This window comes from Aquarana catesbeiana, linkage group LG04 (genome assembly GCF_042186555.1).
Source record: "Aquarana catesbeiana isolate 2022-GZ linkage group LG04, ASM4218655v1, whole genome shotgun sequence".
Taxonomy (NCBI): domain Eukaryota; kingdom Metazoa; phylum Chordata; class Amphibia; order Anura; family Ranidae; genus Aquarana; species Aquarana catesbeiana.
Window position 1 is genome coordinate 631,566,829 of NC_133327.1, and position 26,526 is coordinate 631,593,354.

The 26,526-nt window shown below is 44.4% G+C and overlaps 1 protein-coding gene across 1 annotated transcript in view; it reads right to left on the bottom strand.

The window, feature by feature from the left end:
• RRP15 (ribosomal RNA processing 15 homolog) overlaps window positions 1-26,526 on the bottom strand; it is a 51,305-nt gene that overhangs the window by 12,831 nt on the left and 11,948 nt on the right. The window contains exons 3-4 of the mRNA XM_073628370.1: window positions 24,699-24,796; window positions 6,979-7,168 (exon numbers count right to left, since the gene is read on the bottom strand). Coding sequence (XP_073484471.1) covers window positions 6,979-7,168; window positions 24,699-24,796 — 288 coding nt within the window. The remainder of the gene's footprint in view (window positions 1-6,978; window positions 7,169-24,698; window positions 24,797-26,526) is intronic.

Sequence of the window (26,526 nt, forward strand, 5' to 3'; positions counted from 1 at the left end):
GACTGTTCCAGAACTGCTCCCCAACCCGAAAGACTGGCATCCGTTGTTACCACCGTCCAGGTAACCGGTAAAAAGGATCTTCCTTTCTGCAGGCTTTCGGGTATTAACCACCAACTGAGGCTCTGACGCACTGCACGAGACAGGTGCATCGGAAAATCTAATGCCTGAACCTTCTTGTTCCAAGCAGACAGGATACTGTGTTGCAGTAGTCTTGAATGAAACTGGGCATAGGGAACTGCTTCGAATTAAGCTATCATCTTTCCCAGCAGCCTCATACAAAGACGGACAGAAGGACCCTTTTTGGTCCTGACTACCAGAATCAGCTCTCTTAAGGCAGTGATCTTTGCCTGAGGTAAAAATACCTTCTCTTGGCTTGTATCTATGACCAGGCCCAAATACTCTAGTCTTCTTACTGGTTTTAAGAAAGACTTTTCTAGGTTGAGAATCCAACCTAGGTGTTCCAGGTAGCTGACTGTGGTCATCAAGTTCCCGCTCAAACAGGCTACCGACCGGTCTATCAAGAGCAGGTAGTCTAGGTATGCTATGACAATTATACCCTGAGCCCTTAATCTGGCCAGAGGAGGAGCCAAGATATTTGTAAACACTTGAGGTGCAATGGCTAGCCCGAAAGGCAGAGCCACAAACTGAAAATGGCGTCCTTCTATTTCGAAGCGCAAGTACTTTTGATGAGCAGGAAAAATGGGTACATGCAGATACGCATCTCTGATGTCTATTGATGACAGAAATTCTCCTCCCTGTAGGATGGAGACTACCGACCAACTTGATTCCATGCAAAAGGATCGAATCCTTAGGAATCGATTTAGATCCTTTAGATCCAGAATGGGTCTGACATCTCCATTTGGTTTTTGAACCGTAAAAAGGTTGGAATAAAATCCCAATCCTTGATCTTTCGTGGGAACCACCATGATGACTTTTTTGCGACAATAGTCTCTCTAACGCTAGAAGGAGCGACTGCTTTTTCTCTGGATCTCTGGCAAAAAACTGAGGTATCCCTGTAAGGGGAGGGATTATATAGGGGGTTGAACTTCCTGTTTAGGGTGTGCCAGTGTCCAATCACCTAGTGATACCCTATATAACCCATCAGTTATTACTGAGGCTCTGTGTCCCGTGATGTACGAGAAAGAAAAAAAAGCTTTACACACACTTTGGCATATAATCATCTTTTTGAGGCAGGATGCAATATAGTATGCATACGCCACTGTATTCACTGCAACAGTCCCCTCTCTCCGGAGTCTGTACAAAGCTGAATGCAGTCCGGAGTTCTTCAGCGAAAGGTATAACCAAAGAAGTAAGTTTCACCGTGGCCAGAATACACACAAACAAAAACCATATGACACAATGTTTATGTGGTAATTGGATCAAACGCAGTGTGCTGGCACAGCAAAAGCACTTAAGCTGAAGGAGGGAAACAAAAAAAAAAAAAAATTGCAAAAAAGGTAGAAAATGGGCCAAGTGCTTTCCGCCTCTGTACACTCACATCAAACTGCAAGCACCGGCACACAGATACTGCGGGCTCTGGACAAGCTGTAACCACCGCCCATCAGGAGAACATTTATTTTATTTAAATCTCATCTATTACTGAAGAGAAACCACACAAACGTCTTCCAGGGAGAAAGCTTGGGTAGAGATTAGCAGGAGCTAAGAGAATATACGGGTCCATTAATAGAAGCATGAGCTCATGAGGTGGGGGGGGGGGGCTCTCCCTGTGCCAAGCCAGCTAAACCGAAACCCATTTACCTAATGTGCACTTTTTAAGAGGACATTCACAGCACGTTCTGTTCGGTGCACACAGCGCCTGCATGGGTCTGCCTGTGTGTTGTTTACAGCTGGAAAGGCCATTGGCCTGAGAATATCACTTTAATCAAAGCTCCGGGAAAAGAATGTAGAAATCACCTTAAAGGGAGAGAGTCATGGTTGTGCTTAAAGTAGAAAAATATGCGATGTGCTTTCCAATCCCCACCCATAGTGGAACTGCATGCAAGTGTAAGTTCACCTTTATGAAAAAAATGAAAATGTGACCCAACCTTGCACACCCAAACCCCTGGCCCCTGCTGCTGTACCCACCTCTGGGGATGCTGAGCCGTCAGTGCCCATGCAGCCAATCCAGGTATCTGAAATCTCCGCTCTTTTCCCTCTGCTGTGTGCAGCACTTCTGTCCTGGAAGCATTGCACAGAGAAGAGGGTAAACTAACACTTTAACTTCTTGCCAACTGCCCATGTGCAGCAGCAGGCCAGTTGGTCCTTAAAGTGGTTGTAAACCCTTACATATACCCAGTGAAGTACATCAGTGGTTCTCAACCTCAGTCTTCAAGTACCCCCAACAGGCCATGTTTTGGGAATTTCTCTTAGCTAAAATAGAAGTCCAAAATATCAAGCCATTGACTCTGATTTAAAACACCTGTGCAAGATAAAGGAAAACCTGCAAACATGTCCTGTGGGGGGTACTTGAGGACAGGGTTGAGAACCACTGAAGTACATAAACATATGGTTGGCTCTGAGGAAGAGGCAAGTCCTCGAAACGTACCAGCCTGCTGTACTGCTGAATTTTCATCTGCTGTGTGACGCGTATCGTGGATTTTAAAGCCGCTGTCCATTTTAGGCCGTGAAACTTGCGTCTAATTGTGAGTATGATACTTACTGTTTTTTCCTATTAAAGACTTATACCCAGTGAAGCGACTGGCCTCAGGTGATACGCAGATGAAACAATTCCACCTATAGAGGTTGTACCTTTCTATCTGCAGTCTTCCCTTATATAATTCCTTTTAAATTGTTACTAAGCCCACAACAGTAAAATCAGTCTGTATATGCACTAAAGCATGCTCGTTATACTCACTGTGGAACCTAAGGGGTTAATCCTCCACATTGTTGGGTTTTCCTCCCCTTCATCCACAGTCCCTAATCCATCTCCTGAAAGAACAGAGCCTTGGGGTTGTCCCAAGGCTCTGTAAATATGCTCAGTTTTGTGTGTATTGCTAGAGGAGTTTTTTTTTTTTCTTGGGAGGATACATGTGATCAGCACAGGTCCAATCAGCACTGTCCAGACAGAGGGTCAGGGGTCCTGCAGCCTCATAGGACAGTCAGAGTAGAATGAAAACTCCAACAAGCTTTAACCAGTTCCCAGCTGGACACAAGAAGTCACAAGACTGCTATATACTGCTGATGAGAAAAGGCATTTAGGCATTTAGCCAATTATATTTACTAAGATACTTGCATTTCCATGTTCTGTGTACTGTGGGAAACCAGATATAGTGAATGCAGGGTCCTAGGTTTAGTAACACTTTAAGTGCAGAATTTATACAACTTATCTGAGCTTTCAGAAAAAAGGGGGTGGAGAGCTGAAGTTACACACTGCAGAGCTCAGTGAGGAGAGCTCCAAGAGCTGATTGGAGGGAAGGGAAGGTAAACCCCCCCCCCCCCCCCCTTTCACACAGGGACAGAGCTGAGGCTGTCAATCGCTGGCTGTGTGCTGGAGATCCCTCCCTTGTCCCCTTTTTTCTCGGTTTAAAGAAAACTTCAGAAGCGACCAATGCTGATAGAGGAACAACGCAGACAGAAATGACACTTAGTGCTCTGGATTGGGACAAGTGCACACTAGAGAGGGATATGTTTTGTTAGATTTCATGTCTGAGTTTTACAACCACTTTAAAGTCCATGTGCCTTATGCAGGGCAGAACATGTACCAATTAAAAGGAGCGTCAGACCAAAGGATAAGAGAGTCCAAATTCATTTGTTTGAAATAAACAGCCAATGCATTTGGGGGTTCAGAGGAAACTCCCCCTTTCATCAGGGCTTCAGTTCAGATAAGAACTATGAATGGACTCAAAATATAGCTTTCCTGTGTGAATCTGTGTAGGGAAGCTAATTGATAAATCATGAGAGTTACTGGCTGGCAGTATTTGTGTGAGCAATCAAGAAGATACTCACCCCCTCCATTATGGGATTAGGGGGAAAGGCGAGCTCATTATCCAGCTACAAGCATTTTTTTCATTGTAAAACTAACAAAGCATGGGGTGCAAGGTCTGCTTCAACTATTTAAAGGTTAAATGACATTGAAAGCTAAGAAAGTTTTCAATGGTATGTATATTCAACAGAGCTAAAGGGAGCAAATAAAAGAAGTTCATTGTTAGGGTTTACATAGACTTTAACTGATGAGTACAGTTTAAAAGGTAACAGTGACACCTGCAGGTCGCTAGCTAGTAATGCACACTCATCCCGAAAAGTATCACAAAGCCTCCCCTTAGTTATCTGGGGGTCACTTAAGCGCTCTCATTAGAAGGGTTACAACACATTAAAGCAGAAATTAACCCAGCCATATTTTCAATACTATTATTACCCATTATATAGGGCTGTAAAATATCGCCTACAATCATTAACTTCCAGGAACTATTTGAAAATTGCAAATCGCCAAGCCTTGTTCCTAAAAACGAACGCTAACTCTGAGACGTTCCCCATCTGCTTTCCCAGGGAGCAGTACGTCACTGGATACACACTATGCAATTTCATTTAGATTTACCTTCAACTACATAGTGCAAGGGCCTGCTTGCATACAAATTGAAAGTGTTTAGGTGCAATATTACATGGTTTTGGTAAATCTAAAGGAAATCTAAAGAAAATGGCATTGTGTGTATCCAGCTTTAGTACTGTAATAAGGCCTTCCCTCTGTAAACATTGCCACGGTAATGCCATATCTTCCTGGCATAGTGTGGAACGTCATACCAGGAACTCAGGTGAATGTGTATGTGTGCTGCCAATTCTGCAGTGAGATGAGCGGTGAATGACAGCCATGGTGAGACGAGGTTTAGCTGGAGGAGGAGAGTGACGTCACTCCAGAACACTGAAGATCACTTTCCAGGCATCTCCTTGATGCCGGGACAGATGACGTGCACATGCTGCCTTATTTTACTGATAAAAATCCATATAGACTGCACTAAATGTGTGTTAGAGAATGCAATGTACTGAAATTAAAGCTTTCAAGGTGGACTAACATTTCACCGAAAGTTAATTTGGTGAATTTAGTAACCCCAAACCCAGCAGCAGCAAAGCAGTCCACTTTGTAGGATAGCGTACTCCCAGCACAGAGACTGGGGTCTCACCGAGAGCCCCGGGCCCCATACTAACAATCTGATTTGTTACCACAGTGATCAGTCACTCTGAAGTCCCCCCCTGTGTTTTTCTCTCTGTGAAGGAAGAGGAAAGATACAATGTATCTCTTTCCTTGCAAAGAAAAATAAATAAAGAAAAGATACCTAGATCAAGGTTTGATCTAGGCCAGTGCCAGGGTTAGTGTTTGGTTCAGGGTCAGGATTTTATTTTTAAATTAGTATCAGTGTGTTTTCGGTAGGACAAAAAAAAAATAAATAAAATAAAAAGCAAAAGTGTGCACTATCACTTCTGGGCTGTACTACAGGTACAAACAACAACTTACATACACAAAGAATTGGCACGACTGCCTTTACAAGCACATGAACTTTAATGGCATCCTAGTCTTAGTCCATAGGGTTCAATATTGAGTTGGCCCACCGTTTGCAGCTATAACAGCTTCAACTCCTCTGGTAAGGTAGTCCACAAGGTTTAGGAGTGTGTCTATGGGAATGTTTGACCATTCTTCCAGAAGCCCATTTGTGAGGTCAGGTACCCACGTTGGATGAGAAGGCCTGGCTCGCAGTCTCCGCTCTAATTCATCCCAAAGGTGTTCTATCGGGCTGAGGACTCTGTGCAGGCCAGTCAAGTTCCCCCACCCCAAACTCGCTCATCCATGTCTTTATGGACCTTGCTTTGTGCACTGGTGCGTAGTCATGTTGGAACAGGAAGGGGCCATCTCCAAACTGTTCCCACAAAGTTGGGAGCATGAAATTGTCCAAAATGTCTTGGTATGCTAACGCCTTAAGAGTTCCCCCATGGCCTGCACAGAATCCTGACACCAACCCGATAGAACACCTTTGGGATGAATTAGAGCAGAGACTGCGAGGCAGGCCTTCTCGTCCAACATCAGTGCCTGACCTCACAAATGTGCTTCTGGAAGAATGGTCAAACATTCCCATAGACACACTCCTAAACCTTGTGGACAGCCTTCCTAGAAGAGTTGAAGCTGTTAGGCGCCCCAATACTTTTGATAATATAATGTATGTGGTATTGTTGATATCGTCAAGAGCAGAATTTATTTTCGGTTGTTCTTAGGTAGTAGGTTATGGTAGTAACAAGAAATACACAGCTACATTTAAAAAATATATATTTTTTTTTACTATTTTGGGCCAATTTTCCTTAATAAAAAAAAAAAAAAAAAAAAGGAAATCAGGAGATATCCATAACCATTTAGTACCAAATGAAAGCCCAATTTGTCCTAAAAAAAAAAAGCAAGGTATAATCCACCTGGATGCACAAAGTAGTTGTGATGATATGTATATGGTTTTACTAACACATGTCAAAATTGTACTTAGGCATTTAGATTTGTTTTACCCTTAGGTGTGAAGTGGTCAATACATCTCCAAGTGTTTTAAAATGTAAGCAGTGTAAGTATCTAAAACTGAACCCGTATTAGCTTCTTCAAGCCCCCCTGTATAGCAGAACTCAAACTGGTAGAGGAAAAAGCAGCCAATCAGTTGTGCCATGTATATCAAGAACCTGGATGGAGGAGAGAGCAGAGTGACAGATGAGCCCACTGATATACCGCTTATCCTTTCACTGTCCAATCACAGGCCAGGGAAGGGATATGACCCGTAAGAGTTACATTACTGCAGCAGGAAAATAAAATAAGGTCTCCTGCCCTACCAGACAGGGCTGGGTTCTGGAAGAGATGTGTAAATCTAAGGACTGGATAGGCAGTAATAAAAATCCTTTGAAGAAAACAAAAAACAAAAAAAGCAGCACCCTCATATGCATTTAATTTGTGTTTCCAGCAGCTTGCCTGGAGTTCAGCTTAATAAGAATGACAAGACAAGATGGCTGCCTCTGACCTACCTTCTTAGATTCCTTTTTCCCTTTTTGTTCACTTTTGCTTTCTTTCCCTCGCAGAACATCAATGAAATCTTTCTTCGAGACAGAGGACATCAGTTTACTTCTCTTTCTTTCAGAGCCTCCAGCTTCTTTCAGCTTGTCATTTACTTTACCCTGATGAGTTCTGACGGCATTAAATAACTGTACGACACCTCTGCGGGGGGGGGGGAGGGAAAAAAATTAACGGTCAGAAAAGGCCATTGATTAGTTTCAATAAAAGTTTTACCAATAGCATGCCAGCAAAACAGCTAAAGACACTTCTTAACCAATTAGCAGAAATTTTTAAAGAGCTCAATAACTCAAGCTGAAATTTACAAGCAAATTAAAGTGAAGCATGACTGTCTAAAAAACAAAAAACGAACACTCACCAAGGTGGATGTAGCATCGATCCCATACTGCATTTGTCCTCTGCTGCTTCTGCAGTGAGAACTGAGCGATCAAATGCCACTGATCGCTCTGTTCTCCCCTCTGCTCTCAGCAGAGAGCCAAGACAGTCAGTCACCGGCTCTCTTCTCTGCCCCTCCAGCGCTCACTGGAATGCTGGGTCGTGAAGGGGGCAGGAGGGGTTGGCTCAGGCTTTCAGCACATCGCAGAGAGGCTGAGCCAGGTGCCAGTCCAGGATTCTGGGTGGATTTCGACCATATGGTCAGGATCCTTTCAGAGTCATGACCGGCTCTGAAGTCAGCTAACACAGTGGGTAACAGGAGTGCAGAACAAACTGAACTCCTGTGATCCATAGGAGAAGTACAACCAAAAAAGCTTTGGCTATACTTCTCCTTTAATCCAAGCAGCAAACCCTCCCTTTCCCTCTCAGTACATGCAGCAACCTGTCCAGCCCTCAACCCAACCAATGACCTCACTCTTTCCCTTAGGTAATGCAGCAAGGATTGCCTAAAGGCAGACAGGGTGGGACCTGACTTGACATACTGGGGTAAGGAGTTCCAGAAGATGGGAGAAGTCCTTGAGGCGAGCATGGGATGAGGTGACAAGGGAGCTGGAGAGCAGGAGGTCTTGGGAGGAGCGGAGGGGACGATTTGGGTGATATCTGCAGAGGAGGTTGAGGATGTAGCTGGGGGCGATTTTATGGATGGCTTTGTATGTTGTGGTTATTTTTTTTAATTTAATATGTTGGGCTAGTGGAAGCCAGTGCAGGGACTGGGACAGGAAAAAAAATAAAATCATAATTCTCTGCTAAAGCAGTGTCATTGGCTCACCTTATGCCGGATGTTTATTTTTAAAATAAAGATTACTTTAAAAAGTGATACATTTATTATTTTTTGTTTAAAAAATAACAAACATGTCATACTTACCTGCTCTGTGCAGTAATTTTGCACAGAGCAGCCCAGATTCTTCTTTTCTCGAGTCCCTCACTGGCGCTCCCGGCCCCTCCCAAGTGCTCCCACAGCAAGCAGCTTGCTCTGGGTGCACCCGAGCCGCTGCTCTGTGCGTCCATTCAGACACGGAGCCGTGGCTTGGCTCTGCCCCCCTTACTGGCTCACTGACTTTGCTTGACAGCAGTGGGAGCCAATGGTCTTCAACACAGCTAATAACAAAGCAAATAATTATTAGAGAAACGAACCACAGCATTGAAATATCCTCAGATAAGGACTCTGATATAGAAAAACGGTTATGATCATTGACAAAGGCAGAAGGTATACATCTGGTCCACAAGGGGGCCCATGAACAGACCAAAAGCCAATTGAAAGGATAAGTTCAATGCACATTTCTTTTGCAGGTAAACGGGAGGATGCTGAACATGTGAAGAACGAACACCCCAAGTGCCGCACATTCAGCAAAACCCAAGAGTCTCTGTAGTAAAAGCAGCCTCAGCCCCTGCTCCGTCCAGGCCATGCCCCCAATGTGTTTCGCCCCGCCCACGGGGGGTACCTCCTTGACCAAGTTCTGTGGACTGGGCGAAACACATCAGGGCAGTGGACTGGAGAGAGCCCAGGCTGAGGCTGCTTTTACTGTTGGCTTTTGCAGAACGTGTGGCACTTGGGGTGTTCTTTCTGCACATTTGCATCCGTTGAGCCGAGACGGGCTCTTCCCTAGCTTGCACTCAGCAGGGGGTCACCAGATTTGGATAGACAAGAGCCTGGAGCGGCACCCCTAATCTTTTGGTGTGAGGATGCTGAACATGTTGCAATCTAAATACTGGTGTAACATTTAACCACTTGCCGACCGCCGCACGACTATATACGTCGGCAGAATGGCACGGGCAGGCAAAAGGACTTACATGTACGTCCTTGCCTGCCCGCGGGTGGGGGGTCCGATCGGACCCCCCCCCGGTGCCTGCGGCGGTCGGCAAATGTCCCCCGGCGATCGGAGGTGAGGGGGAGGCCATCCATTCGTGGCCCCCCCCTCGCGATCGCTCCCAGCCAATGGGATCATTTCCCTGCCTCTGTATTGTACACAGAGGCAGAGGAAATGATGTCATCTCTCCTCGGCTCGGTATTTTCCGTTCCGGGCCGAGGAGAGAAGACTGAAATGTGAGTGCACCAACACACACACACACAGTAGAACATGCCAGGCACACAAATCACCCCGATCCCCCCCCCGATCGCCCCCCGATCCCCCCCCAATCACCCCCCCCCCCTGTCACAAACTGACACCAAGCAGGTTTTTTTTTTTTTTCTGATTACTGCATAGTGTCAGTTTGTGACAGTTAGTGTCAGGGCAGTGAGTGTTAGGCCCCCTGTAGGTCTAGGGTACCCCCCTAACCCCCCCTAATAAAGTTTTAACCCCTTGATCACCCCCTGTCACCAGTGTCGCTAAGCGATCATTTTTCTGATCGCTGTATTAGTGTCGCTGGTGACGCTAGTTAGTGAGGTAAATATTTAGGTTCGCCGTCAGCGTTTTATAGCGACAGGGACCCCCATATACTACCTAATAAATGTTTTAACCCCTTGATTGCCCCCTAGTTAACCCTTTCACCACTGATCACTGTATAACCGTTACGGGTGACGCTGGTTAGTTTGTTTATTTTTTATAGTGTCAGGGCACCCGCCGTTTATTACCGAATAAAGATTTAGCCCCCTGATCGCCCGGCGGTGATATGCGTCGCCCCAGGCAGCGTCAGATTAGCGCCAGTACTGCTAACACCCACGCACGCAGCATACGCCTCCCTTAGTGGTATAGTATCTGTACGGATCAATATCTGATCCGATCAGATCTATACTAGCGTCCCCAGCAGTTTAGGGTTCCCAAAAACACAGTGTTAGCGGGATCAGCCCAGATACCTGCTAGCACCTGCGTTTTGCCCCTCCGCCCGGCTCGGCCCAGCCCACCCAAGTGCAGTATCGATCGATCACGGTCACTTACAAAACACTAAATGCATAACTGCAGCGTTCGCAGAGTCAGGCCTGATCCCTGCGATCGCTAACAGTTTTTTTGGTAGCGTTTTGGTGAAATGGCAAGCACCAGCCCCAGGCAGCGTCAGGTTAGTGCCAGTAGCGCTAACACCCACGCACCGTACACCTCCCTTAGTGGTATAGTATCTGAACGCATCAATATCTGATCCGATCAGATCTATACTAGCGTCCCCAGCAGTTTAGGATTCCCAAAAACGCAGTGTTAGCGGGATCAGCCCAGATACCTGCTAGCACCTGCGTTTTGCCCCTCCGCCTGGCCCAGCCCAGCCCACCCAAGTGCAGTATCGATCGATCACTGTCACTTAAAAAAACACTAAACGCATAACTGCAGCGTTCGCAGAGTCAGGCCTGATCCCTGTGATCGCTAACAGTTTTTTTGGTAGCGTTTTGGTGAACTGGCAAGCACCAGCCCCAGGCAGCGTCAGATTAGTGCCAGTAGCGCTAACACCCACGCACGCAGCATACACCTCCCTTAGTGGTATAGTATCTGAACGGATCAATATCTGATCCGATCAGATCTATACTAGCATCCCCAGCAGTTTAGGGTTCCCAAAAACGCAGTGTTAGTGGGATCAGCCCAGATACCTGCTAGCACCTGCGTTTTGTCCCTCCGCCCAGCCCACCCAAGTGCAGTATCGATCGATCACTGTCACTTACAAAACACTAAACGCATAACTGCAGCGTTCGCAGAGTCAGGCCTGATCCCTGCGATCGTTAACAGTTTTTTTGGTAGCGTTTTGGTGAACTGGCAAGCGCCAGCGGCCTAGTACACCCCGGTCGTAGTCAAACCAGCACTGCAGTAACACTTGGTGACGTGGCGAGTCCCATAAGTGCAGTTCAAGCTGGTGAGGTGGCAAGCACAAGTAGTGTCCCGCTGCCACCAAGAAGACAAACACAGGCCCGTCGTGCCCATAATGCCCTTCCTGCTGCATTCGCCAATCCTAATTGGGAACCCACCACTTCTGCAGCGCCCATACTTCCCCCATTCACATCCCCAACCAAATGCAGTCGGCTGCATGAGAGGCATTTTTATGTCCTCCCGAGTACCCCTACCCAGCGAACCCCCCAAAAAAGATGTCGTGTCTGCAGTAAGCGCGGATATAGGCGTGACACCCGCTATTATTGTCCCTCCTGTCCTGACAATCCTGGTCTTTGCATTGGTGAATGTTTTGAACGCTACCATTCACTAGCTGAGTATTAGCGTAGGGTACAGCATTGCACAGACTAGGACACACTTTCACAGGGTCTCCCAAGATGCCATCGCATTTTGAGAGACCCGAACCTGGAACCGGTTACAGTTACAAAAGGTACAGTTACAAAAAAAGTGTAAAAAAAAAAAAACACAAACAAAAATATAAAATAAAAAATAATAGTTGTCGTTTTATTGTTCTCTCTCTATTCTCTCTCTCTCTATTCTCTCTATTGTTCTGCTCTTTTTTACTGTATTCTATTCTGCAATGTTTTATTGTTATTATGTTTTATCATGTTTGCTTTTCAGGTATGCAGTTTTTTATACTTTACCGTTTACTGTGCTTTATTGTTAGCCATATTTTTGTCTTCAGGTACAGCATTCACGACTTTGAGTGGTTATACCAGAATGATGCTTGCAGGTTTAGGTATCATCTTGGTATCATTCTTTTCAGCCAGCGGTCGGCTTTCATGTAAAAGCAATCCTAGCGGCTAATTAGCCTCTAGACTGCTTTTACAAGCAGAGAGAATGCCCCCCCCCCCCCCATCGTCTTCCGTGTTTTTCTCTGGCTCTCCTGTCTCAACAGGGAACCTGAGAATGCAGCCGGTGATTCAGCCAGCTGACCATAGAGCTGATCAGAGACGAGAGTGGCTCCAAACATCTCTATGGCCTAAGAAACCGGAAGCTACGAGCATTTTATGACTTAGATTTCGCCGGATGTAAATAGCGCCATTGGGAAATTGGGGAAGCATTTTATCACACCGATCTTGGTGTGGTCAGATGCTTTGAGGGCAGAGGAGAAATCTAGGGTCTAATAGACCCCAATTTTTTCAAAAAAGAGTACCTGTCACTACCTATTGCTATCATAGGGGATATTTACATTCCCTGAGATAACAGTAAAAATGATTAAAAAAAAAAAAAATGAAAGGAACAGTTTTAAAATAAGATAAAAAAGCAAAAAAATAATAAAAAAAAAAAAAAAAAAAAAAAAAAAAAAAAAGCACCCCTGTCCCCCCTGCTCTCGCGCTAAGGCGAACGCAAGCGTCGGTCTGGCGTCAAATGTAAACAGCAATTGCACCATGCATGTGAGGTATCACCGCGACGGTCAGATCGAGGGCAGTAATTTTAGCAGTAGACCTCCTCTGTAAATCTAAAGTGGTAACCTGTAAAGGCTTTTAAAGGCTTTTAAAAATGTATTTATTTTGTTGCCACTGCACGTTTGTGCGCAATTGTAAAGCATGTCATGTTTGGTATCCATGTACTCGGCCTAAGATCATCTTTTTTATTTCATCAAACATTTGGGCAATATAGTGTGTTTTAGTGCATTAAAATGTAAAAAAGTGTGTTTTTTCCCCAAAAAATGCGTTTGAAAAATCGCTGCGCAAATACTGTGTGAAAAAAAAAAATTAAACACCCACCATTTTAATCTGTAGGGCATTTGCTTTAAAAAAATATATAATGTGTGGGGGTTCAAAGTAATTTTCTTGCAAAAAAAAATAATTTTTTCATGTAATCAAAAAGTGTCAGAAAGGGCTTTGTCTTCAAGTGGTTAGAAGAGTGGGTGATGTGTGACATAAGCTTCTAAATGTTGTGCATAAAATGCCAGGACAGTTCAAACCCCCCCCCCAAATGACCCCATTTTGGAAAGTAGACACCCCAAGCTATTTGCTGAGAGGCATGTCGAGTCCATGGAATATTTTATATTGTGACACAAGTTGCGGGAAAGAGACAAATTTTTTTTTTTTTTTTTTTTTTTTGCACAAAGTTGTCACTAAATGATATATTGCTCAAACATGCCATGGGAATATGTGAAATTACACCCCAAAATACATTCTGTTGCTTCTCCTGAGTACGGGGATACCACATGTGTGGGACTTTTTGGGAGCCTAGCCGCGTATGGGACCCCGAAAACCAAGCACCGCCTTCAGGCTTTCTAAGGGCGTAAATTTTTGATTTCACTCTTCACTGCCTATCACAGTCTCGGAGGCCATGGAATGCCCAGGTGGCACAAACCCCCCCCAAATGACCCCATTTTGGAAAGTAGACACCCCAAGCTATTTGATGAGAGGTATAGTGAGTATTTTGCAGACCTCACTTTTTGTCACAAAGTTTTGAAAATTAAAAAAAGAAAAAAAAAATTTTTTTTTTTGTCTTTCTTCATTTTCAAAAACAAATGAGAGCTGCAAAATACTCACCATGCCTCTCAGCAAATAGCTTGGGGTGTCTACTTTCCAAAATGGGGTCATTTGGGGGGGGTTTGTGCCACCTGGGCATTCCATGACCTCCGAAACTGTGATAGGCAGTGAAGAGTGAAATCAAAAATGTACACCCTTAGAAATCCTGAAGGCGGTGATTGGTTTTCGGGGTCCCGTACGCGGCTAGGCTCCTAAAAAGTCCCACACATGTGGTATCCCCATACTCAGGAGAAGCAGCAGAATGTATTTTGGGGTGCAATTCCACATATGCCCATGACCTGTGTGAGCAATATATCATTTAGTGACAACTTTGTGCAAAAAAAAAAAAAAAAAAAAAATAAATTGTCACATTCCCGCAACTTGTGTCAAAATATAAAATATTCCATGGACTCAACATGCCTCTCAGCAAATAGCTTGGGGTGTCTACTTTCCAAAATGGGGTCATTTGGGGGGGGTTTGTGCCATCTGGGCATTTTATGGCCTTCAAAACTGTGATAGGTAGTGAGGAGTAAAATCAAAAATGTACGCCCTTAGAAATCCTGAAGGCAGTGATTGGTTTTCGGGGCCCCGTATGCGGCTAGGCTCCCAAAAAGTCCCACACATGTGGTATCCCCATACTCAGGAGAAGCAGCTAAATGTATTTTGGGGTGCAATTCCACATATGCCCATGGCCTGTGTGAGCAATATATCATTTAGTGACAACTTTTTGTAATTTTTTTTTTTTTTTTTTTTTTTTTGTCATTATTCAATCACTTGGGACAAAAAAAATGAATATTCAATGGGCTCAACATGCCTCTCAGCAATTTCCTTGGGGTGTCTACTTTCCAAAATGGGGTCATTTGTGGGGGTTTTGTACTGCCCTGCCATTTTAGCACCTCAAGAAACGACATAGGCAGTCATAAATTAAAGGCTGTGTAAATTCCAGAAAATGTACCCTAGATTGTAGGCGCTATAACTTTTGCGCAAACCAATAAATATACACTTATTGACATTTTTTTTACCAAAGACATGTGGCCAAATACATTTTGGCCTAAATGTATGACTAAAATTGAGTTTATTGGATTTTTTTTAGAACAAAAAGTAGAAAATATCATTTTTTTTCAAAATTTTCGGTCTTTTTCCGTGTATAGCGCAAAAAATAAAAACGGCAGAGGTGATCAAATACCATCAAAAGAAAGCTCTATTTGTGGGAAGAAAAGGACGCAAATTTTGTTTGGTTACAGCATTGCATGACCGCGCAATTAGCAGTTAAAGCGACGCAGTGCCAATTTGTAAAAAGTGCTCTGGTCAGGAAGGGGGTAAATCCTTCCGGGGCTGAAGTGGTTAATATGTCCATGAAGGTAAACTTAGCCTTGAGAAAACCAAATGATGATATCACCATCATCAGAATGCATTTTATATTGTCTATTAGAATAGACACCTTGTTGTCTCCTCCTTACTTTAGGAGGAGGGCATTATTGAAAATAAGACGGAAAAATTACTGAGAGACCGATTAGATTGTGAGACCAATTCTGTTTGTTTGGAAGAAACCTAATTTTCAACACAGATTTAGGAAATGTTCCACTGTGAGCAGTACGGGTAAACACGTTAGCTTTTCCGATACAGAAACTGAGATTTGTGATTATGCTGCAAGTGGTTTTTCCTCTGACTCATCTGTGGAGGGGGTGGTTGGAGGTTTGGTTGAATCACATTTAAACTCTCAAACGGGCCTTCAAGGAAAAAAAGAAGAAAAACAGGCAAAAATGACACCCCCCAAAAAAACAAGGAGAGGGGGGTAGGAGAAGGAAGAGTTCCCTACCAACTCAGGGGTCACCAGCAGAAGAGGGCTCCAACGTCCTGAATCTGTCCACTAGACCTTTATCTTCATCAGAAATTTCTCCAAAGGTTTGAATTTTTGTCCAATTAGACATTTTTGTTTATTTGATATGATCTTGGATGTAAATAAGTATGCACGCAATCTCACCCTACGGAAACGTTACTATCAAGATGCCCAAGATTTAGCCACTGATCACTCTGGCTCTATAATATCACAATCATCCATGAATTTTAGAGAATTATGTGCAGTTCAAGATTTAGAGGAGCTACAGGATATATCATCTGGTGGTGATGAATATGAAGCCACCCCTCCCATGGAAGCCCCTATAAAAACACACTGATTTTTTTACTGTTAATTCCAGAGTAAAAGCCTTGGACACTTTTCAGAAGAATGTCGAAAAAGATTTAACTCAATTGGCTTTACACTCTAGAAGCAGGGGTCATGTGTTGAATGATAATCTGCCCTATGAAGAGCGACTTGCGCTTGAGACACTTCGTAAGGAATCCGCTATAGTGATTAAAAATGGGGGGGTGGTGGTGGTTCAGGTCGCCTTCATGTATCAGGCGGAGGCCCTTCGGCAGCTGTCTGATAAGGATATATATTCTGAGCTGAAGAGTGAGCCTACCACTGATTATAAATACATTTTGGGTATGTTGGTTTTAAAAAGGGGCTCGTCTGGGCATTTTGTCACAGAAAGAAGGTGAAAATATGGTTCCCATAGCACCTATTATGCTATTGTTTCAACATCTTCCAAAAACACATAAAAGGTTTGGACCCACTTAAGGGACGTCCCATAGTGGCTGGGATAGTCTCTCTCAATGAACACTTAGGACTGTGGGTTGATTGTCAGTTACAGCCCTTAGTGAGGAGCCTTCCCGCCGACACTAAATTATTACAATGTTGTAGAGATTTGGCATGGGAAGATGGTGATACCTGGATAACGTGCAACGTATCCAGCCTCTACTCATCAATACCTCATCATATGGGTTTACGGGCTGTGGAATTTTTTCTTGATCGTTTTAGTAATTATTCCGTGATTCACAAGGAATACATTTTGGAGTGTCTAGATTTTTTGTTGACCCACAACTTTTTTCTTTTCATGGGGGTTTCTATCTCCAGAGATGCGGGGCAGCTAGGGGAGCTTGGTTTTCACCATCTCTCGCCAATCTATACATGGGTAGGTAGGAGATAGATTGCATTTTTGGGGATGGAAACCCTTTTCATGCAAGGATTACATTTTACCGGAGGTTTATAGACGATTTGCTGTTCGTTTGCTCAGACAGTGTAGGTGATTTGGATTTTTTTTCTTGATTGCTTGAATGACAACTGTCTGAACCTGCAGTTTACTGGGCAGATAAATGGTGAATCAATTTCCTTTTTGGATGTCACACTTCTCAGTGAGGAAGGCCACATTCAGTCTAGTATATACAGAAAACCTAATTCTGGTAATGCGCTACTTCGTGCTGACTCAGGACATCCTCACCATGTCACGCGTGCCATTCCTGTAGGTCAGTTGCTCAGACTGCGGAGATTATGCAGTAGAGATGATAATTTTCAGAAGGAAAATTCAAGTTAGATTTACCGGTAACTTGTTTTCTTTGAGTCTTTCAGGACAGCACTTGAGAGAGTGACTCCTCCCCTTGCCAACAGGAAACACCTCTTCCACCAAACTTTAAAAGGAGGCTCCTTTCCACACATTGTCAGTAGTAGTAGAGAACCTCCGGCCCCAAACTGGAACACATAATCGAGATATGATTAGTCACAGTATATATATATAAAAAAACAATAGGGCGGGATGCTGCTGTCCTGAAAGACTCAAGGAAAACAAGTTACCGGTAAGTCTAACTTGAATTTTCCCTTATCGTCTTTCAGGACAGCACTTGAGAGGATAATAGAGACTTACCCCCCTAGGGAGGGACCACAGCCTGCAGAACCTTTCTGCCAAAAGCCTGATCACCTGCTAATAGGAGATCCAGTCTGTAATGACGGACAAACGTTAAGTAGCTTGACCACGTAGCCGCCTTACAAATCTGATCTGGGGTGGCACCAGCTCTTTCTGCCCATGTAGTGGCCTGCGCTCTTGTTGAATGAGCCCTAAATCCCAGCGGGGAAGATAAACCCATTTGAGAATAGGCTACAGAAATAGCTGTCTTAAGCCATCTAGCCAATGATGCTTTTGATGCTTGTTGGCCTTTCTTGTTTCCAGAAAAAAGAACAAATAATGAATCTGAAACTCTAAACCCTCCTGTTACTTCCAAATACTGTAATAGGATACGCCTTACGTCTAAATTGTGAAACTGCTCTTCCTTTGCACCCGAAGGGTTAGCAGAAAAGGTTGGTAGAGTAATCTCCTGAGACCTGTTACTAAAGCTTGCCACTTTTGGCAAAAAACCCGGATCTACTTTAAGGACAACTCTATCAGGAAAAACTGACAAAAAAGGCTCTTTTACTGATAGGGCGTGCAGTTCACTAATCCTTCTTGCTGAAGTAATTGCGACCATAAAAATAGTCTTCAAAGTTAAATTCTTTAGGGATATGGCCTGTAAAGGCTCAAATGGTTCTTTTGCCAGAGCCTGCAGAACCACCGAGAGATCCCAATTTGGGAAATGCTTCACCGGTACCGGTCTCGACCTGGAAAGTGCTTTGAAAAATCTCATGATCAGAGTTTCTGAAGATAAGGATCTCTCCAGATAAACTCCCAAGGCAGCCACCTGCACCTTAAGAGTGCTGACCGCCAGATTCTTATCTGCACCTTTTTGCAAAAATTCCAGCACTGAAACTAGGTCTTTAACCCCCCTATGTTCTGAATGACAGAAAGAAACATAGACTTTCCATACTTTGGCGTAAATATCCCTGGTTACCTTTTTCCTACTGGAAAGCAACGTAGCAGTTAAACGTTCTGAAAAGCCTTTGCTTCTCATTAATTGCTCCTCAGATACCAGGCAGTGAGCTTTAACCTGCCTACCTCTGGATGAAGCACTGGCCCCTGAATCAACAGATCCTGACTGAGCGGGAGATGCCAACATGGTTTGATTGCCAACTGCAGAATCGTGGAAAACCAAGCTCTCTTTGGCCAATATGGAGTAATCAAAATGATTGATACTCTCTCTTTCAGTATTTTCCTCAACACTAGAGGGATTAATCGGAATGGAGGAAAAGCATACCCTAGGTGAAAATCCCACGGATGTGCCAGAGCATCTATCCCCTGAGAGCAAATGTCTCTCTGAAGGGAGAAAAAATTCGGGAGCTGCGTGTTTTGTTTTGAAGCAAACAGATCTACCTGCGGAAGGCCCCAAACACTGGTGATTAATGCAAACACCTTCCTGTTCAGACTCCACTCTGATTCCTGAACTTTCTGTCGGCTCAGATAATCCGCTACTTCGTTCAATGTGCCTTTTAGATGGACTGCGGATAGAGATAGTAAGTGGTTCTCCGCCCACTCCAGAATCTCTACTGACAGTAAGTGAAGGGCCCTGCTTCTTGTGCCTCCCTGTTTGTTCAGGTAGGCTATGGCCGTGCCATTGTCCGACAAAATCTGGACATGGCAACCTATGAGGTTTTGAGAGAAGAAAGCTAATGCTAGGGCAACTGCCTTCAGCTCTCTCCAATTTGAGGATCTTTGGGCCTCGAACTGGGACCATGTTCCCTGCGCTAAGGCTTGACCCATGTGGGCCCCCCATCCCTGCAAACTGGCGTCTGTTGTGACCACTTTCCCGGTCAGAAAAGACCAAAGAAGACCTCTTTGCAGTACTACCTGACTTTTCCACCACCAAAGTGAACGTTTGACTCTGGTGGGAATCTTTACTTTTGTATCCAAACTCTCCGTCCTGTGGTTCCATGTCCTTAGAAGGAACCTCTGGAGAGTCCTGAAATGCAGCCTTGCCCATTGGATGGCTGGCATTGAAGAGGTTAATGTCCCCAGAGCCGACATAACCTTTCGGACTGAAATCAGTTGATTTGTTTGTAGTGCCGTTATTACCCTTTGGACCTTGATCTTTTTCTCTTCTGGGAGAAAAATCTTTTGCTTCACTGAATCTATCAAATAACCCAGAAACAGTACTTGCTGAGCTGGGATGAAATTTGATTTTTGAACATTCACTATCCACCCTAGTGACTCTAAATGACTGCGGGATTTGTTCAAATCCTCCTGCAACTTTTCCCTGGATGGGGCAAAAAAGAGGAGGTCGTCCAGATATGGAATTACCGCAATCCCCTGGAGTCGAAGAGGGGCGAGAGCTTCCGCCATTATCTTCGTAAAAATACGAGGAGCTGACGACAGGCCGAAGGGAAGGGCCCTGAACTGAAGATGTATAATCTCCTTGCCCATATTCACCGCAAACCTCAGGAACTTCTGGGACTGAGGTGCCACAGGAATATGAAGATAAGCATCCCTCAGATCGATTGATGCCATAAAACAATCTTTTGTCAGAATGTTTCTGACCGTGAAAATTGAGTCCATACAAAACTTTTTGTATAGGACTGACTTGTTCAGGGGTTTTAGGTTGAGGATAAGACGGAAGTTTCCGGATGGTTTTCTTATCAGAAAGATGTGTGAATAGAAACCCTGACCCTGTTCTTCTGGGGATACTGGTATCACTACCCTCTGGTGCCTCGGATCCTTTAAAAGGTTCTTCATGGCCCGAGCCTTTGTTAGATCCCTTGGTAGGTTTGTTACAAAGAATCTTTCTGGCGGGCGATCCGAAAACTCTATCCTGCAACCTTGGGACAGCATGTCCAAAATATATAGACTTTCTGTCATGCTGGCCCAAAGGGGAAGGAAACTTTGAAGCCTTCCCCCCACTGGTACGCACAAGTCATTGTGCTTTACCGGAGGCTGCAGGAGGATGGAAAAGGACATTTCCTTTGCCTTTACCCTTCTGCGATGCCCAATTTTTTCTTTTCTCCTGGGGTTTGGTTTGTTCTTGAGCCCTTTGGGAACGAAAAAAAACGTTTAACTGGCTGCTTTTTCTTTTTGATGGGAAAAGACTTCTTTTTATCAGCAGTTCTATCTAGAACCGCATCTAAATCAGGTCCAAAAAGCAAGTCACCCAGGAACGGTATCCCACACAGCTTGTTTTTGGATGCCGCGTCCCCCGGCCAAGTTTTCAACCAGAGCCCTTCTGGCTGAGTTGGCTAGGGCAGCAGATCTAGCTGTCATTTTAATTGATTCCGCTGAAGCATCAGATATAAATGCGACAGCGGCAGACAGAGTTGAAAATGAATCCAAAATTTCTTGTTTTGGTGAGTCTGTTGAGATATGGGCCTTAAGTTGCTCTAACCAGAACTCCATATTTCTGGATACCACTGTAATTGCCATAGTAGGTTTAAGATTTCCCATGATGGATTGCCAAGCCCTCTTTAGTAGCTGGTCCATCCTTTTATCCATGGGATCTCTCAACACCCCCATGTCCTCGAATGCCAAATCTGTAGACCTCGAGACCTGGGAAAACGCGGCATCTAGTTTGGGGTTTTTGTTCCAAACCGCCGCTGGATCTTCATCAAAAGGGAAACGCCTTTTTAAGGCTTTGGGAAAGAAAGGCTTTCTCTCTGGCTCTGCCCACTCTTTCTTAATAGCTTCAGAAATAACAGAGTGTACTGGGAAATTGTGATTTTTGTGCTCGCTAAGCCCTGCATACATTTTATCATGCAGAGATAACTCCTTTCTTTCCTCCTCCAGACCCAGTGTGGTATAGATTGTTTTTAACAGGCCATCTACCTGTTCTAAAGACAATTTAAATCTTGAAGGTAAATTTTCTCCTTCCTCACCCTCATCAGAATCCTCAGATTGAGGGGGGGAATGTCCCTCTGGGGTAGGAGATGCCTCAGTCTCCATCGTCGGGACTATAAGTGAGCCTTGGGAGGACTGTGAGGTAGTAGGCTGACTCAGGGATGGGTTTGCTAGGGAAGAGCGAAATGATTGAATGGTCGCATCAAGTTCCTTTTTAACCGATGCAATCAAGTCGCTGCAAGCGGAAGAAGCTTCTTCTTTAACTAGCAAATCAATACAAGCTTGACATAACGTCTTCTTCCATCCTTCAGGTAGCTTGGATTTACATGAAGGACATTTTCTTTTTGCCACTGGATCAGAGCTCTTGGCCTGCCATGAGACAAAAGAAGAAACCATCCCAGTGAGACAACCTGTCCTATACCCAAGGATGCTCACCACAGGTGCACAGTAAGAGCTAACTGCTTTATGTGCCCAGACAGGCCCCTGCCACCGGGGGGGGGGGGGGAGATAGAGAGAGAGAGAGAGAGAGAGAGACCCCACAGTACAAGGAAGACAGTATACAACTGCACCTTACCTGGGCCTTGCTGGTGCCTGTGCCTGTCCCACTCGCTGCCGCCATCGATTCCATCGAGGAGCGCTTGCTGTGTTTGTGTGGCTAAACGCCGGTTCCGGACTCCAATAGCCCCAGTGCGCCGGACCAGAACCGCTAAATAAGCACCAGCCCCGTTCCTCCCCTTTCCCTCTGCGATTTCCGGCGGAAATGACGCCGCACGCCTGTTCCGTGGGCGCCGCCCCCTCCGGATGCCTCACTTCCGGCGGATGGAGCCCCGCTGCCATCCCCAAGATGGCGGCAGTGCAATAAGCAACAGGCGGTGGACCTGAGAAAAAAAATATAGTAAACGGCCACCGCCTGTCTTGCCGCCGCCTAGGAGCGATGCCCACGACAGTCGGACTCACCCTGAGCCCATATGAAGAGGGAGAGGGAGCCCAGCCAGCAGCACTTCACCTCAGCTGTGGAATGGGAGGAACAGCTCTCATGAGGTAAAAAAGTGTTTGATGGAAATCCAGGAAACCTGAGCTCCCAGGACAGCACCTGAGAGCCCTGACTTCCCACGAAGTGTTCCCTCCGGAGGAAACACAAAAACTGACAATGTGTGGAAAGGAGCCTCCTTTTAAAGTTTGGTGGAAGAGGTGTTTCCTGTTGGTAAGGGGAGGAGTCACTCTCTCAAGTGCTGTCCTGAAAGACGATAAGGGAAAAAAGGAGTATGAATAATAGACTTTTAGAAGAAGGGCTATGGCGAAAATTTGCTTCATAGGGCCATCAACATTGCAGAGGGTAGAGAAAGTGAAACTCCTGTGTAATAAAATGCCTATACGAGGAAGTATTAATATTCCAGTGTTCTCATCAATAAATCCAGAATCCTGTGTAAGCAGGAAGTATTCTGGATATTTTCTCTTAATACTAGAATTCCCCAGGGGTTGAATTTTGAGTGGGATTTAACCCATTTTTATGATCGATGTATGCTACTGTATTTTGGTCATTTTAGAATTCTTTATTGATTGACATGCAGAAATTATTTATTTTCTTGTTATTATTTTTCCACTGCATGTCAAGTCTCCTGTATACCTGGTATCTCATCTCCTTTCAAATCAAAGAACGTCCGCCTTATCGTATTTGAGCAGTGTGTAACCTTTTAGATCAGGGGGAGATTTTCCTCTTTTTCCCTTTGTTATAGAGGTTGCTATATAGAATAGAATCTTTTTCTGTGTTTTTATAAATATTTTTTCTTAAACAGGAGATTTTATTGGTTTGTATTTGCAATAGCTGAGTCCAATTTGATGATTTGCACCTGTGCCGTCATGTGATTTGTGTGTTCTAAGAGAGACTGTGGCTTTTGCAACTTTGTGGTTTTGACAAAGCACTTTTACAGTGTGAAACGCGTCAACCTACCTGCATTTTACCCTGCCTGTACCCATCCATTGCTTTTATTATATGTATGCTTCAATAAAGGCTTTCTACTTTACTTCCTCTGTGGGTGTGCTGCTGATTCAAAGTTTTCCTGTTCCATGATTTCTGCTGCAGTGGCAGGGCGTACACCCCACCTCATAGAAGCAAGCTTGGAGTGTTACCGATTGTATCACCTGTGAGCAGCGGTCTCTTTTCTCTGTACCTTACTTTAGTTTTATCTTTTAATAGACACAGAGTCCTAACTCCAGAGAACTGCAGTTATCATGCAATAGTGCACATTAGGGTTGTCCCGATACCGATACTAGTATCGGTACCGATACCGAGCATTTGCCCAAGTACTTGTACTCGGGCAAATGCTCCCGATGCTTCCCCGATACCTAAAAGTCAGCTGTGATCGGCGCATGGGGGAGATACAAGCTTCTCCCCCAGCGGCTTTCAGCTGCTTTAGTGACACAGCGGTGATCGCTCACCGCTGACTGTCCCTGCATTATCCTCCATGCCCCCTCCTTTCCTCTGTGCCTCTCCGCTGTCCCCCTCCGTTCTTCTCTCCTTTTCTGTCCCCCTCCGCTGTCCCCTCCGTTCCTCTTTCCTCCTGTGTGCCTCTCCGCTGTCCCCCTCCGTTCTTCTTTCCTCCTCTGTGCCTCTCCGCTGTCCCCCTCCGTTCCTCTTTCCTCCTCTGTGCCTCTCCGCTGTCCCCCTCCGTTCCTCTTTCCTTCCCTGTGCCTCTCCGCTGTCCCCTCCGTTCCCCTCTCCTTCTCTGTCCCCCTCCGTTCTCCCCCTCCGTCTCCTCCTTCCTTTGTGAATAGACAGAGTCATCTGACTCTGTCCATTCACATAACTGAAACATTGTAATCTCTTGTGAATATTATGTGTCAGTTTATGAATGGAGAGGAGCCGCTGTCTTCTCTCCATTCATTCTCAGTGCAGCTGAGGCTGCAGAGAAAGGGACTGGGGAATCTCTATTCTCTGTCTCTTTCTCTGTCTCAAGGGGGAGATATCAGAGGTCTGTTAAGACCCCTGATATCTCACCAAAGCCCCCCAACAGGGCTGATTAAAAAAAAAAACAAAAAAAACACATATTGCAATAAAGAATAAAAAAAAAAAAATTATTGTAAAAAATAAAAATTGTAAATTTAAAAAAAAAAACAAAACAAAACACACACACACACATACACCGTTCACCAACCCCCCCCCCCCCCCCAAAAAAAAAAAAAAAAAAAAAAAAAAAAAAAGCACTGTTAAAAAAAAAAATTAAAAAAAAAAACACTGTCACGTGACATAAAAAAAAAAGCATCGGTATTCGGTATCGGCGAGTACTTGAAAAAAAGTATCGGTACTTGTACTCGGTCCTGAAAAAGTGGTATCGGGAAACCCTAGTGCACATTGACAAAACCTCTCTGCATTCTTGTTTTGTACCTGGTGGCGATTCTCTGCAGATTCCTCTCCACCTCTTTGTCTCTGACCACATCTGGTTTCACTCGGCACATCATCTCCCACTGTCGCTTCTTATCAATCTGCAATGGACAAGAGATGTCAGGGGACATACAACATACCATAAGAGCAGTACGAGAAGATATAATAAAGAGTTCTATAATCTCTGCTTTTCTTTAACCCTTTCCAGCCATCAGGAGCTGGCCAATTAAATATAAATGCCAAAGCAGTGTCATTGGCTTCCTAGTCATGTGATCACTGTAGCTGGCTGTCACACAAAAGCCTGGTACACTCTGTTTTTTTTTTTTTTTTTTGCATCAACCCGGCTGAATGAAAAAAACAAAACAAAAAAAAACAAAAAAAAGAAGAGCTCAGGAGGAGATCCTTTACTAATAACCCAATGTTAACGCAGCGATCTTCCCCGCTGTGCTATTGTGTTTGACAGGGAGATGTGTGCCCCCCCCCCCCCCGAACACACTGGATAGCACTCCCAGCCAAGGCTGAGAGCGCTTATCAGCAGACTTTTCTGTCTCTTCGACAGATGCCGGATGTTCGGCAGGCTTCTGTTGGACCGGTTGCAGCCAGATATATGTACGGGGCTTTACTTTGCAACAGTATACTAGATATCACGATTGATGAAATTATTTTTTTTTTATTTTTTAGTATGACCCACGATCAGCAGGGTGCCATGCGGGGCTCTTGCAGATAGTCTGTAGCTGTCTGCCCGTACATCATACGGACAGGCAACTACCTAGAGCGCTCAACAGCACCCTGGTAGTTCATTGAGAACTTCAAGCCGACAGCCGCAAAGGCTGGTCAGTATTTTTAGTTTTAACATTTACAGAACACTATAAATGAATAACGCGACCCGGCGACATAGGTTGTGACAGTGAGCAGGGGGAGAAGATTCCCCCCCCCCTTCCGCTTGCTGTTAAAAATGGGGGATCAGGGGCTGCAGAGGCCGGTGCATCTGTAACATATTACGCCCTGAATATCGGTGTAATGTGTTACAAAAGACGAACTTATCCTTTAAATGTGCTTGAAATTAGTGCCAATGGCGCACTCATAGAATGTGTGTTTTCACCGAATACACATCCTGTGTTAGTTTTATTACTGAAGTTACATTTAAGGCATGCTGTGAAGATGCTTGTGCTCTCAAACTATCAATGGCTGGTGACATAACTGATCACATGTGCAGCACTATGGCAACATCAAATCAAACAGAGGCCAAAATAGCAGCTTTCTTGGCAGTAAAAGATTTTCTGCTAAAAAACCCCACGGGGAATTTTCCTTTTTTTTAACAAATATTTGTTATCGGGGTGTGCAGCCTCTCAGACTCTGTATATGTGTCATTCAATGCTATAAGATAGGAGGGTTTGGTTCCACTTTAAAACTTCCTTCACCGAGGACACCAATTAATAAAATATACATGTATAACACATTGAAATAGTAACTGTTTCTTTTGTGGACATTTGATTTTGTGTTATAGAAAAACATTGACACATTGTTTTTACACACGTTTGGTTTAGTTCTGCCTATTCGTTTAAAAAGTGAATTCTGGGTAGATGAATATTACATATCTATTGTAAATTTTAACAAAAACGGAAGTAGTCGATATAGCCATAGTGGTAATATAGGCATATGTTTATTATTGACTAAGTAGGGATAGATAAGAATCCCTGACAGGTTTTTATTGGCATCTGTGTCCCATTCAGGAGTTTTACCTTAACTACATGTCCCAGAAACACAGCAGGAATGGAAAATCTCTCTGAAACGGGAGTCTGTTGGCTGCTGGTTTTTAGGCATGAACGTC